The following is a 14,202-nucleotide window of genomic DNA, read 5'->3' as shown; positions in this document are numbered from 1 at the left end:
TGTGGGCTTGTAAGCAGACTTGAATCAAATAGTGTGGGCCAGCCTCCTCATTTTTCAAAGGGAGAAACTGAATCCCACGGAGAAGGTACCGGCTTGAGGCCACTGAGAAAACACTGCCAGAAGCCCCTCTTTGCCTTCACCCACGCACACGATGCTGCTAGCCACCTTTTCATACCACCCATCTAAGCAGGCGGGCCTCGGTTCCCCATCACTTACAGAAAAAACGCCCCTGAGAGTGTCAGCCAGGCCCTTTGCACCCTGGGACCACCCACCTCTCTAGCCATGCCTCCCGGCCGCTCTCCTACATCAGACTCCAACCCGCTCTGTCTTCCTTCCCTCTACTGAGCAGGCTTCCCTAACCAAGGCACAGGTTTTGAAATGATAGACACTTCCCAAAGCGCAAATATAAAAATCACAAGAAACTACGAAGTGGGGGGCCCTGAAGCTTTCAAATGCAGAGCTCTGTATTGATGAGTTACATGCAGACTGCTGGATAGAAGACATGATATGTGGCATATTAAAATGTCACTGAATCTGACAGAGGCATCTCCGATATTTTCTACTTAATGCACGGAATAGAAACTTCTTCCTCCTTTACTGATCCCAAGGCCAAGTCCACACTCCTCAACAGGGCATGCAGCAAGGCCTCTCTACTTGGGCTCAGGTGCATCTCTGGCTAATTGCAAAATCTACTCATCCCCAAACTAGCCAGTCCTGGAGACAACAGGCAGCTAGTCCATCGAGCTGAGTCTCCGCGGCATTTGTTGTCATCTCTGTGGGGCCACTCATCACTCGGGTCGTCAGTATTTGCGACCCCAGCGACCCTGGTCAGCAGGGAGCTCTTCCATGGCTGGGATAGCTCATGCTTGCACCCACAGTGCCGGGTACATGGGAGGGCCTCAGAAAATGTGTCGGCCGAAGGAAAGAATGAAACAACACAAAACAAGAAATCAGTGTTTGGCAGGATAAAGAATCTTCTAACGTCAAGATTGGTCTGATAATATTTTAAAGATATTCTGCTCATGGGGCATGGCCAATATCGCTGCACAGTGATAAATGACTGGTGTTATTCGATTAACTTCAAAAAAAAAAAATGGGCACAGCAAAATACAGCATTTATTTTATTGGGTTTATATAGAAGCTATTTCTACCTATTTATCACTTTAAATGGCACAGGACTCTGTTTCTGAAGAGAAATACGCTCAAGGAGAAGCTTTAGGCATATCTTAGATTTTTAGCCAAAAAGTAAAATGCCAGCTTCATAATTTACTCCATACTGAAAGAAGTTACTGAAGGAGGCAAATCAAGACTACTGCAAAGAAAGAAGATGATGCCATTCTCCAGACAGTCAGTTCTCCGGTACCTACGGCACTGTCGGGATAAAAGGAGTCATCGACTGAACGGTATGTATTTACCGTGTGTGTCTGGTGCTGTGGTGGTTAAAGAGTGGATGCCAAGGGCGGGTGAGTGGCGTGATCGAGAAGGGACTAGACCGGTCTCAGATTTCAGCTGCAACAGAAGTTCCTATGACCAGATGTTCAGAAACATTCTCATCAAGACCTTGTCTGAAACAGACAGACTTTTAAAGCTGGAAGGGCCTTAGGTATGTTTTGCAAGTGGAGGCCCAGGAGACGCTGGGACCACGACGGACTCCGAGCTACTCGAGCGGGAGCACTGGCACAGCTCAGGCCGCCGAGGCCAAACGAGGTGCGCCTCGCCTCCCTTCACCACCCAGCGCAGCCCGGCCTTCTAACACCAGGCCAGCCACCTCGTCAACACCCACAAGCTGGAGACTCAGGCTCCTCCTTCGACAATCTCCCCTGTCTACTACGACAACTTTCCATCTCCAATCTCATCACCGTGTGAACAGTGTGAGGAGACCCTACTGCCCAGACCCACCTAGAATCTTCAAAAATGACAATTATGCCTATATTAAAAGAGTACCTATTTACCCTCCTAAAGAAAGATTCTCACCCACTGGGGATGGAGTAGGGTTATAACCACTGCTGTTTTGTGTTTAGTCTCAGAGTCTGTCTTCGGTTGACACTAACGGGAGGGCGAGAGAGGCTTGGTTTCCTTACAAGAGGACGAGAGTCTGCAGGCTGAGGCAGGAGAATGGAATGGATGTGGACTCTGAGGCACAAAGCCTGGGTTCAGTTCTCACTGGAAGTGTGACCTCAGGCAAGTCACTTAACCCCTCTGTTTCTCAGTCTCCTCCATCTGTAAACTGGGGATGGGAACAATCCCTACTTCATAGAAGGTTTAGAAGATTCAAGAAATTATAACATGTCAAGTACAAGGGAACAAGAATTTAAATAGCTGAGAAACTTCTGCTCAGGGACACTGGATAATTAGGGGGTAGGGGGGAATGTGTCAGAGCTCTTTTGAGAACCTGATGAAAGCCACAGAAATTTCTCCCTAGGGAAAGGATGTGTAAATACAAAACGATTCTACAAACGCAGGGATGTGTCAACTTCCCCACTCAAGATCACAGTGGAAAAGCCTCTGTTTTCTGTAGACTATCAGGAAATAAAACACCACTGGGGCGCCAGGCTGGCTCAGTCGGTAGAGCATGTGACTCTTAATCTTGGGGTTGTGAGTTCGAGCCCCACGTTGGGCATGGAGGTTACTTAAATAAAATCTTAAAGGAAAAAAAAGAAGATGCTATTACCTTGAATTGCTTGTTCTCCTCCCGGAGCCTCTGCACTTCTCCCTGCAGCCTCTTACACTCTTCCATCACCTTCTTAACTTCAGTGTCATCCAAAGAAGAACTCAGAGCTTTAGACACCGTTGGTGTTTCTGTCTTTGATGCAGTTGTGGGTATAATTTTATTTATTTCTACATCATGCTGTTCAGAAATAAATGAAAGCCCAAGTGTCACCAACTATGTAATAAAGGACTTTTTTATGCAAAGTAAAGTAGTTCTCAGCAAACACCACATGTGGTAGCGTTTCATCCACACTGTAAAATGTCACATTTATTTTAAAAATGGATCACTTTATCTAGTATCTTAATAATCTAAAGCAACTGGGCCCCAGAAATTATGGATAAGGACAAATAATGAAGTTCGGCTGAGACTAATACTTCAAAGGAAGAGAAAAAGGGCTGTGCATACTGCACTATCAAATTCCTGCCATGCAAAAATTAGCATATCGTAATCGTGCAAGCTCAGGAGTTATTAGCCACAAATTACTGTCACCAGGAAGACCTCAACATCCCCAGGATGGGCCCGGACGGGGGAGGTGGGAAGTCAGGGAGGACGTTACACACAGAGCGATTTATTTCACGAACTCAGGACTTCGAAGCTGGGTTGAAGGTGAAACTAGCTCAGTGTCTGCAATATTTCAATCGAGGGAAGCTGCACATCCCCCACTTCCCTGCCGAGACAGTTATGACAGTCTCTGGAGAGTGACTGGGGAGGAGCCGGTACCAGGGAGGGCATGGAGGTGGTCAGGTGTGCTGGGGATCACTGCCCTAGGGGTTCTGTGCAGCACACCGAAAACGACCGACTCTCCCTTTTGCACTCTCGAGCTCGACCCTTCATTTTCCAGGTGAGAAGAGGGGAGCCCTGCAAAGGGAAAGCCCCCATCTACAAAGCTCGTACAGCACAGAGCCAGGAGCAGAACACAGGTCTCACAAGTTCCCAAACCGACCTTCCCGGGACAAAATGTGCAATGGGAAGAGACAAACATCAACAACAACAAAAAACCCACTACCCGCTCCAAGAAATAGGGTAACGATGGCGGTCAGTCGCTGAGCAGGGAGAAACTACTAAGAAGCGGTGGCAGAGATCAACAGCGTTCCTGCAGACCGCTACGGACAATGTTCACGGAATGTGGGCGTTTCGATTTCCCAACTCCAGCTATTAACAGCCAGGGTAGTAGAATATTCTGCAAGGTGTTTTTTAATACAATTTAAGTTCTTCTAAGTTGAAGGAAGGTCCAAATCAGCATTTCAGATAGAGTATGCTCTCCCAACTGGTCACGAGCAAGGGCCATGAGAGGTCTGTCCCTTGGTTTCATGGAGGAAAGCGAGCTGACAGCTTGGAGGCAGCTAGTCCTTTCCCTCACCCCCTCAGGCAGCACAGGGGGCAACTCCCAACAGGAGGCAATTCCGCCCCCACCAGCGCACACTGGGCAATGTCTGGAGACATTTTTGGTTGTCACACAAGAGGAGTGATGACTGGTATCTAGTGAGGAGAGGCCAGGGATGCTGCTAAACATCCTACACGGCCCAGAACAGCCCCCATGGCAGAGAATGATCCAGCCCTGATGTTAATAGTGCTGAGGCTGAGAAACCCTAATCTAAAAGCAGGTCTGACTAAAGAGGCAGGAGGGTTAAGGGGGTGGTGAGGTGGTGTTAGGGGAAAGTGCAGACAGGGAGACCTAAGACAGCAGTCTGTGAAACAACAGAACCCGAGAGCTTACCACCTGTCCATCAAGCACCATGATAAACGGCAAATTATTCCCTGTTGTAGACTTACCCACTCTTTACAGCAACCTATAACTTTGCCAAGTCAAAGAAGCTCTTTAGGATTTATGACATTTCAACAGCCAACAGGTTGCACTTTTCAAGAAAAAAAATTGTTTCAATTAGTTGTCTTTCTGCAAGTCTCTCAAAGGCTGATTTCATGAAGGCCCACTTATTTGTTGACTTCAGCTTATTTTTTTCATCAGACTTCAGAAGAAGGAAAATAATTTGCCAACTTAAATCTTGGTTTTGCAGGAGATGGTATGCAAATGAGTATCAGCTTGCAACATTCAATTATTGTTAACTATAAACATACTTACTGGTTTATCATTTTCTGCTGGCAATTCAAACACACATCTAAGTTTTGAATCCATAAGGTCTTCCGGTTTTGCCTCCTTCCACTAAAACAATTTAAATTTAATAATCAGGATATTATAAAGCTGCTGGAAGAATAATTTTCTTCCTATAACTGACAATTTCAAAAAAATATTCTTAATGAGAAAGCCCTGATGTATATCAAATAAAGAACTTACGTCTGCTAAGATTTCAATATTTTTAACATGACAAGATTAAATACACTAGCTTTCCTGAATATTTATTACACTTCACAAATCCCAGTCCTGCAGCCTGATTCCTCCAAGTCAACCAATGCTGCTCCTGTTGCTAGTCTGTGGGAAGCACATGGAACAGAGACAACCACTGCTGAAGGAAGAGGAATTTTCTAAATTATGTCTGAGCGGTCAGAGGTAACTTTGGCTCTCCTTAGGAAAATAAAATTTACTTTGCAGGGTACATCCTTCTTAAAGTAAGCGTATAGTACCTGGGAGTGGTTTTAGAACCACGCTGCCAACTACCAATGGGGCACATTTATGAGCAAGCCATTGTCTGGGCTGACCCCCACTCCCTCCAGCCCACTGGTGGGGACGACTTCCTGGCTAAATCCATGCTCTGGGATGATGTACTCCTGGCTTAATCCTCCTCCTTTGGGCAGTGGAGGGCAGGAATCCCAGGGTATGCTGAGAACTGCAGACCAGCGTAGCAAGAAGGTTACAATACGGAAAAAAGAACAAACTCTCCACCCTCGCCCCAGGACCATGCAGGAGGCAGCTAGCGCAACACAAGTACCAAGAGCCAAAAATAGGAAACAATCTATATGTCGAACAACAGGAACTGCCAAATAAATCATGGCAGATCCATTCAGTGGAACAGCATGCCATTCAAATGATACTGAAGAGTACACAGAGAAAATTCACAGAATCGTAAGTGAAGAAGCTACAGGCAGTAGTCTAGTCTGTTCCTCTGTACACACACACACACACACACACACGAGCATACGTGTGCCTGTGTGCGTGTGTCAAAAGAGCATCAAGCAAGGATCATCACTGGACACTCAAACCACCAGGTGAGACTGCTGATGAGCAGGATATTCACATGATCTCCAAGCATCGGGATTACTCAAGAGTATCACAGATTACCTATTAACCACAAGGGGCAATTGTGCCCTGACACTGGGAGTTGGCACTCACCATCGTAACCAAGTAATCCAACTTAGCATCACCAATAGAGGGACGACCCAGTATGAAATGCCTTCTGATATGATGCATACAATGACATTACTTATGGAATATTCTTGCCAAAAAACATTTAACCTTAATTTAATCATGAGGAAATAAACGGACAATCCCAGAACTGGCCTGGACTCAAAAAAATCAAAGTCACGAAAAACAAAAAAGGTTGAGGGTACTGGACTCTACTAGAGTAACAACAACTAACGGCCATTTTGGAGCAATTGGAAAATGCTGCATATAGGTTTCTCTGTTAGATAACATGATTGGATTAATGTCAACTTTCTCAGCTATAAGGACAGTGCTGTGACTATGTGAGACACTGTCCTTGTTCTGAAGCATGTAGGAGTGGAGTGTCATGAAGTCTGCGTCTTACAGTCAAGTGGTTCGGCAAAAAAAAGAAAGTTTATAACAGAAATGAAGCCAATGTGGCAGAGTGTTAAACGGTGAATCTAGGTAAAGGTTATAGGAGTAGTCACTGTACAATTTTTTTCCTCTTTCTGTATATCAAAATACAAAAAATATAGTTTAAAATAAAGAAATAGCACAAAGCTCTCCATAACAGTGGTTAGGTCTAGGGTAAATAAATTACAGGTCACTTTTAGTTTTATTTTTGCTTATTTGTGTATTTCCAAAATTTCCTACAATGTACATTCATATAAAAAAAATTTAAGTGTTACAAAAATTATCATAAAAGGGGGTGAAATTCACGTTTATTGTATATCGCGGGCCCGGACCACAAGAGCCCTCAGATACAACAGCTCCGGACACTGTGCCAGGTGCTCGACACACACAGCACGCTGAATCCCACAACAGTGTGTGACCTAGGTTTTTATCCCGCTTTTACAGGTGACCCAATCCTACGGAGAGTTAATGAAAACTGCCCAAGGCCACAACGTTAGTACAAAGCAGAGCTCAGCCCCGCGCCCGAGACGCCCAAGCCCATGCTCTTGTCACTAAGCCATGCAGCAAAAGCCAAGCGAACACATTCTTAGATATTCCAAATTTTGTATTTGCCATACATTTCCTTGCTCACACAAATTAACATGAAGTATATATCATATTCTGGGAAATAAAAGAAAAAGTAGTAAATGCCTCAATAATCATTCTTATGAAAGGGGAAGGCTGCCTATTATCACTCATCTCTCTCCAACCTCAAAATATCCAGCTTACCCTCATCTCCTGCCCCAAACTTGAACATCCGCAAAGATGGTCATTTATGCTTTTCCAAGACTAACAGAAAAGGCTGAGTGGTGACACTGGAACGTGAAGGGAAGCTGTGCATAGAAAGCCCTTCACATAAAACTTTTGAAAGAGAAAAACCATAGTGCTTCATGAGCCACGGCTGACTCCCGTCTGCAGGTGCTCCTTGGGGGACCCGTCTCCCAGCTTGGGCTGGCAAGCTGGAAAGTGATGTGGGTGTTGAGGGAGCCCCACCTTCTTTTTCCCATCTGTGAGCTCAAGCACTGGCCAGTCTGTCCTAGCTGGGGCTGTGCACGGTAAGGTTTATCTGTACATTGTGATTCCCGCAGACAACAGAATGCCCGCTGATTTATTCAAATGCAGAAAAACCTTACTTTAAGGAGAATTTCCATTATAATCTTTTCCCAGAAAAACCAATAATATAGTATCACTTATTCATTTTATAAAAACAAAGTTACCTTATCTTTACCAAAATTAGAGACAGAGTTAAACATGTATTTAAGCAGGGGGGGGGAAATGAGGGAAACTAGGGAGGGGAAAAAAAAAAATCATGCTTACCAGAACCAAGCAGAAAAACAAACCCTCAAGCGTTGGAGGACATTTAAGTATTCCACTCTCTCACATCCCTCTGGGTTCTTGGGGCAGGGGGTGTGTGTGCAAGGAGACATGGTAAGAGACATTCCCTAGACTAAGAAGGACCCTTTTCTATGGGGGATAGAAGGGGGGTTTAAAGGAAGGGAATCCTCAAACCATTCAAGACACAATCCATCAGAACAAGGAACTGCTGAAGCAAACTGAGATATAAAAGTCAGAAAAGAATAGTATTCTGGAAAGTTACATTAAATGTTAAAATCAATTAAGAAAAACCATAAAGGTAGTCAAAGTACAAACCTCCTTGAAAACACCATTCCCCTTTAAAAACAATTTTGACACATTTTGAAATGCATGCACCCAAAATTCTGTACCTAATCATTTTTTTTTAATTACTAAAAAAAAGTAAGAAGCATTCAGTACTTACTACTGCTTCCATATCAGAAGTGTCAGTCGGAGCAAACATAGACTGAACCATAAACTTGTGTTTACTTTTCTCATTGGGGTCATAATCGAAAGGCTGTAACATCACTGAGAAAGAAAATATTTCATTAGGAGGGTCAGAGCTTGGTCACCAGCAGCCATTTGTTATGTTAGAACTCGTATCTCGGTCGTACAGCGGTTTACCAGGACTCTCATCGAGCCTCACACCGCCCCAGGTGAGGCCAGCAGGGCCAGTGCCCAGCATCTTCTCCGCTTTTCAGGTCTCAAACCTGAGATCCTGAGAAGCTGGGGGACTTGCCTAAAGTCAAACAGCAGACAGTGGCAGAGCTGGGACCTGGGCTTAGGATGCAGGTCTTCTGACTCCTAGCGCCCCGACCTTTCACGAGCGCCCACCTGACAGAGGTCGGCTGCAGGTCCTACAGGCAGGTAAACCAGGCGCAAATACCATCTGCCTTCTTGCTCAAGACAACAGAGCGAAATGATCTCTTCAGAAATAAACTAGAATAATCCAAGACATGTGACGGTTTCATTTTAGCTTTTCTTTGTCCATTTCCCATACCAAGGTATTCAAGTGTTGCTTCAAATACAATTTTGCCAATGCAATGTTAGGAAATTTTCACAACCAGCACGCTCACAGCATGGGAAAAACACCACCAGTGTACAAACCACCTCTCCTCCCCAAGAACCTAGAGGAATCTCACATAAAGCCTCCCTTCCTCCCCAAGAACCTAGAGGAATCGCACATAAAGCCTCCCTTCCTCCCCAAGAACCTAGAGGAATCGCACATAAAGCCTCCCTTCCTCCCCAAGAACCTAGAGGAATCGCACATAAAGGCTCTCTCGGACAAGTCACGCCCACCACACTGAGTAGGTGCCTCCCCGTTCCTACCGGCTTCCTTAGTACCCACCACCCTTGTTAAACGGCGGCTGCTTTAAGATACGCGATGTGCTGCAAGGCTCTGGCTAAACCACACACCTGGTTAAGTTCCCTGACACACACCTTTCTCACACACAGGAAAAGCCTCCTACAGTCCTGACCACGAGAAGCGCTAACACGGATTCGGCACCTCCCATGAGCCAGAAACCTGGCTCTGTACGTTAGGTCTAGTATTACCTCATTTAAACTTTAAGAGGTAGGTACTGCTACGGAGGTTATTTTAACGCCTGTTTTCAGTGAGCAAACTGGAGCACAGAAAGGTTAATAACTAAGTTGCCCGACGTCACACCACGAAGGGGAGGGGTGCTCAACTGCAGAGGGCCCACCACAAAGGACTGACTCCCTGTCCTCTACCAGTTAGAGTGCTGTCCTTCTCCACCAGCACCTTTCCTGCAGGGCACTCAATCAGGGTTCTCTGGCCTCTCAGCCCCATCTTGCGGCTTCCTCTAAAGCTTCGCCATCAACTACCCCCTGCAGCAGATAAAGGGCACATGTCCTAAACTGCAGTTTGTCCTAAACCTTAGTTCACATATGAAGAATCTGGGGCTAAACAAAAGTGAAGTGACTTGCTCAAAGTCACAGTGTCAGGAAGCAGCAAAACTTCAACAAAGAGCCAAGTGCAGCCCAGCACCCTTCGGCCACACTGACCACTCCAATAGGAGACAGATTCATACTCTGTGAATTCACACTCCCCATCACATCGTATAAAAGCAAACATGATAGAGAACAGAAATGCAAATATCCCTGCCACCCATCTTGGGGATGCAGAGTTCCCTTGACCTTCGGGACAGAGAAAGTCTACTGAAATCTAACACCACACAGATTTCAATGTTTCGGTATACACAGTCACCCACGCAGTTCTGCTGCCCACACCACCCATCTGACACGCTCTGAGCTACAGGGGACATTACTGGGAGACTTCTTCAGGACAAAAATCAATAAATCTACAAAACTTTCTTAAATTCGGGGCTTATATGGGGCACCTGGGTAGCTCAGTCGGTTGAGCATCCAACTCTTGATTTAGCTCAGGTCATGATCTCAGGGTCGTCAGATCGAGCCCCGTGTCGGGCTCCATGCTCATGGCGGAGTCTGCTTTGCTCTCCCTCTGCCCCTCCCCCCACCACACACAAGCTCTCTAAAATAAATAAATAAATCTTTAAAAAGAAAAAACTGGGGGCTTATCCACACATGACATCAAGTCTGGATACCAATAGTGATATTCTGAGTACCCAAAATCCAAAGTGTGACCGTCAGCAGAGAGAACAAAAGGTCATTTAAAACTCAAGGCCACTCTAATTGGAATTTTACCCTTACAGGTGCAGAGACACGGTTCCCTCCCAAAAAAGCAGTTCTTGCTGGTGGCTTTGGACCTGGAACGCAACTATTGCCCCTTCTGGCACCAAGTTGGCAAGAGCTCTTCTGTGGACAGACCTGGGGCATCGTTACACACATGGGCTTGACATTTAACCCTGGGAACAAATGAGCAGACCAGCAGGTCAGCCCCACAGACTCTTCTTCTGAAAGCTAAGCTCCCATCATGCTTTGTCCACCTCCAGGAATGCAACACGGAAAATGCACATAATAAACGAGGGGGCCAATGCCTTTGCTTGTACTATGATCTTTCTTGGACAGAGACTGCCAACCTTTTTTGAAGTTAGGCCACAGTGTTCAAACTACTGTCTGATTAGTGTTCATTTTTTTTTTTTTTTAAGATTTTATTTATTTGAGAGGGTGAGAGAGCAAGCATGAGCGGGCAGGAGGGGAGCGGAGAAGGAGAAGCAGACTCCCATGGAACAGGGAGCCGGACATGGGGCCCAATCCCAGGATCCTGGGATCAGACCTGAGCCGAAGGCAGACGCCCAACCGACTGGGCCAGCCAGGTACCCCTGGATTAATGTTCATTTTTTAAAAATTAATGTGAATTAGGTTTTGAGAATTTCAGATTTCACTTGGCTGTGACAAAATCATGCCCTGGTATTTTTTTAGTATGGGAAAGAAGAAAACTTTGTCCTAGACTACACTCAGATCTCCAGCAGCACATAAGCTCTAGGTTAAAAACTGCCTCATCCTTGAGATTTTATTTTTCCAGCCATGAACGGCCCCCTATAGTCCTCCACCATGGAGAGCTATGAGGCTGAATCAGAATTATCTGTAAAGAGTCCCCAGTGCTCAGGAGATGGCAGTAATCAGAAGACACTGCTAATTTTCAGAGTTGGCTCTTTAGCACAAACTACATTGGGTCACACAGACAACCGACAGGTCCAGAGAACCTAAGATCCCTCCACCCACAAACAGCCTCAGAAAGGTCTGCTGTTCCCCTTGCATCCTTCCCCTCCCCCCTTCCTTGAAGCAGCGCAAGTGAGAAAAAAAGAGTCAAGAGGCCTTCCTGTGGATTCCAGGCATGCGCTAAGGCAAAACTGACCCTTTCCATCTCTCCACCCTAGCCGAGTCTCCCAGTCCCCAGCACCTTCCCAACGCCCCAGGAAGGAAAGGAAAAGGACCTCAGCGGTGCTACTATGTCCTAGGCACCACGAAGGCACACTCTCATTGCATCATCCCGTCCAGTCTCGCAACAGTCCACCAGAGAAGGCCGGGCTCACCGGGCTCATTCAGACCCCGTAGCCAACAGATTAAAAGATGGAGCCAGAGCTCCACACTGGCTTTGCTTCCAGAGTCAGATTCCACACCCAGGTTCTCAAAGCACTATCCGTGGAGCCCACAGGTCCCCCAGGAGGTGATCCATAAAGTCGACAGCGTGGGCACAGTAACACCAAGACATCCTGTCCCTCCGCCGGGGCCGAGCTCCGCAGTGACGGCTGGTGCAAAGCCAAGAGTAAGACCAGCAGCGCCTCAGCACAGGCCAGCAGCGGCTCCCACACGGCAGGGGCTCCGTGTCAGGCGTCGCCACACACTTGCAGCTTTTTTTAAAAGGCCGTTTTCACTTAATAATATCCTGGAGGAAGCAATAAAAAGGATTCATTTTACTAAATTTCAACCCTTGACAACACATCGTAACACTCTGTAGGAGGAAATGCACACACACGTGAAGTGCTCTGCTGTCTTGGGAAACGGCTGTATGATGTTTAGATTGTGAGCTGAACCAGAAGCCTTCTCATGGAACACCAGTTACTAGAAAGAACAATCGACAGAAAAACAATGGTTATGTAGACCTGGGTATATGGCAGATATCTGCTCAAAAATGAATCAACTGTGCCTGTCACCTCAAGGAAGACAACTTATAGTAGTTGTTGCCAATGATAAAATCCAAGCTTTCTACCAAAAGGAGACTCTTGGAAAACATCTATCTGACATCAAGAGCCCAGTTTCCCAAATACTTGAAGACTTTTCTGATGAGATCAGTGATTTTTTTGATATTGCGTCATGAAATATGTCAACATTTGGAAGATCTGCATAACTCAGCTAACATACAGTATTACAAAACCCATTCAAAGTGCAAAAGAGACCAATGCATTTTAGTGAAACAAAGTTCAAATAGTATACTGTCATGGTTTCAAGATTCCACATTGTACTAAACTTTAAGAAAAGTGCCACTTGTCAAGTTTTGGTGTAGTATCAAAGTATAATGTCCACAATTACCTGAAAAGGATACTGAAAACACTCTTCCTTTCCCCAACCACATATGTGTGGCAAAAATGGCTTCCCTTCATATACCTTCATCAAAACAACACATTGTAACAGACTAAATAAATGCAAAAGCACAAAAAGAGAATCAAGCCTATCTTCTATTAAGCCAGACAATAAAGAGATTTGCAAAACATGTCGAATAATGCCAGTCTTCTCACTGAATTTTTGAAGTTATTTTTCATTAAAAATGTCACTGTTAGGGGCGCCTGGGTGGCTCAGTCGTTGAGCGTCTGCCTACGGCTCAGGTCATGATCCCAGGGTCCTGGGAACGAGCCCCACATCGGGCTCCCTGCTCGGCGGGAAGCCTGCTTCTCCCGCCCCCTCTCCCCCTGCTTGTGTTCCCTTTCTCGCTGTGTCTCTCTCTGTCAAATAAATAAATAAAATCTTAAAAAAAAAAAAAAAAAGTCACTGTTAGCATGTAATTGACTTATTAATGTTATTAAGTGAATTAATACTCTTTAAATTTCTCACTTTAACTTACAGCATGATAAATATTAATATAACCTCCAAATGAATAAGCTCTTTGGGTCTACAATTTCGAGGAGTGTAAAGGGGTCTTGAGACCAAAAGGCTGAGAGCCCTGTTATTCTAAACAAGCTGCCTCACATGCCCCTCTCCTAGAGGAAAACGACCCAGTTAAACAATTCGAGGGAAGGCATCGGTGGCTTTGTGCAGTGCCTCTTGAGAGAAAGTGCAGTTTAAAAGAGAAAGCGACTGGAGTGCCCGGCTGGCTCAGTCGGTGGATGGAGCGTGCAACTCTTGATCTCCGGGTTGTAAGTTTGAGCCCCATGTTGGGTATAGAGATTACTTAAAAATAAAATCTTTAAATAGGTAAACAAATAAAAGAGAAAGCAACTCATACAAACCAAGCCATGAGTTCCAGCATACATCCAGGCCTTGGGTAGAGACAGAAGCACGCATGCAGGAACGCACGCGTATCCACCACAGAAAGGGGTCTGGGGTTCCCTGTGCTCCTCTAACCAAACCACCTAGCAGCTGCCTGCTCCACCTCTGCAGACGGGCGCTGACACCCACGGGCACCGCTGGATGTCACAGGGGTCAGGAGCACAACTCCAGGCCTAGAGAGCTTCCTACCTACCAAGCTGCCACCGTGTAGATCAGGAAGAACAGCTAAAAGTTATCACTTACATTTAGACCTTTGAGTTCAACAAGAATGTAAAAACACAAAGAAGTGGGTATCAGCAGCAATCAAATCACCCTACAAGAACACTGCAGACAGCCAGAGCAGGGACTTGTGAAATATAGACAACCATGAGGCTGGCAAGTTGAAAATGTGAAACTGGGAGTGAAAATCATGGCCTGCTGGTGAACCTCCAGGAAGCTCAGG

General features: G+C 45.7%; 1 protein-coding gene across 1 annotated transcript in view; it reads right to left on the bottom strand.

The window, feature by feature from the left end:
- VAPB (VAMP associated protein B and C) overlaps positions 1-14,202 on the bottom strand; it is a 57,907-nt gene that overhangs the window by 7,239 nt on the left and 36,466 nt on the right. Inside the window, exons 3-5 of the mRNA XM_036094397.2 lie at positions 8,257-8,360; positions 4,791-4,871; positions 2,672-2,848 (exon numbers count right to left, since the gene is read on the bottom strand). Coding sequence (XP_035950290.1) covers positions 2,672-2,848; positions 4,791-4,871; positions 8,257-8,360 — 362 coding nt within the window. The remainder of the gene's footprint in view (positions 1-2,671; positions 2,849-4,790; positions 4,872-8,256; positions 8,361-14,202) is intronic.

The sequence above is a fragment of the Halichoerus grypus genome, chromosome 10, assembly GCF_964656455.1.
Source record: "Halichoerus grypus chromosome 10, mHalGry1.hap1.1, whole genome shotgun sequence".
Lineage (NCBI taxonomy): Eukaryota > Metazoa > Chordata > Mammalia > Carnivora > Phocidae > Halichoerus > Halichoerus grypus.
This window is presented reverse-complemented; position numbering and strand designations above follow the sequence as displayed.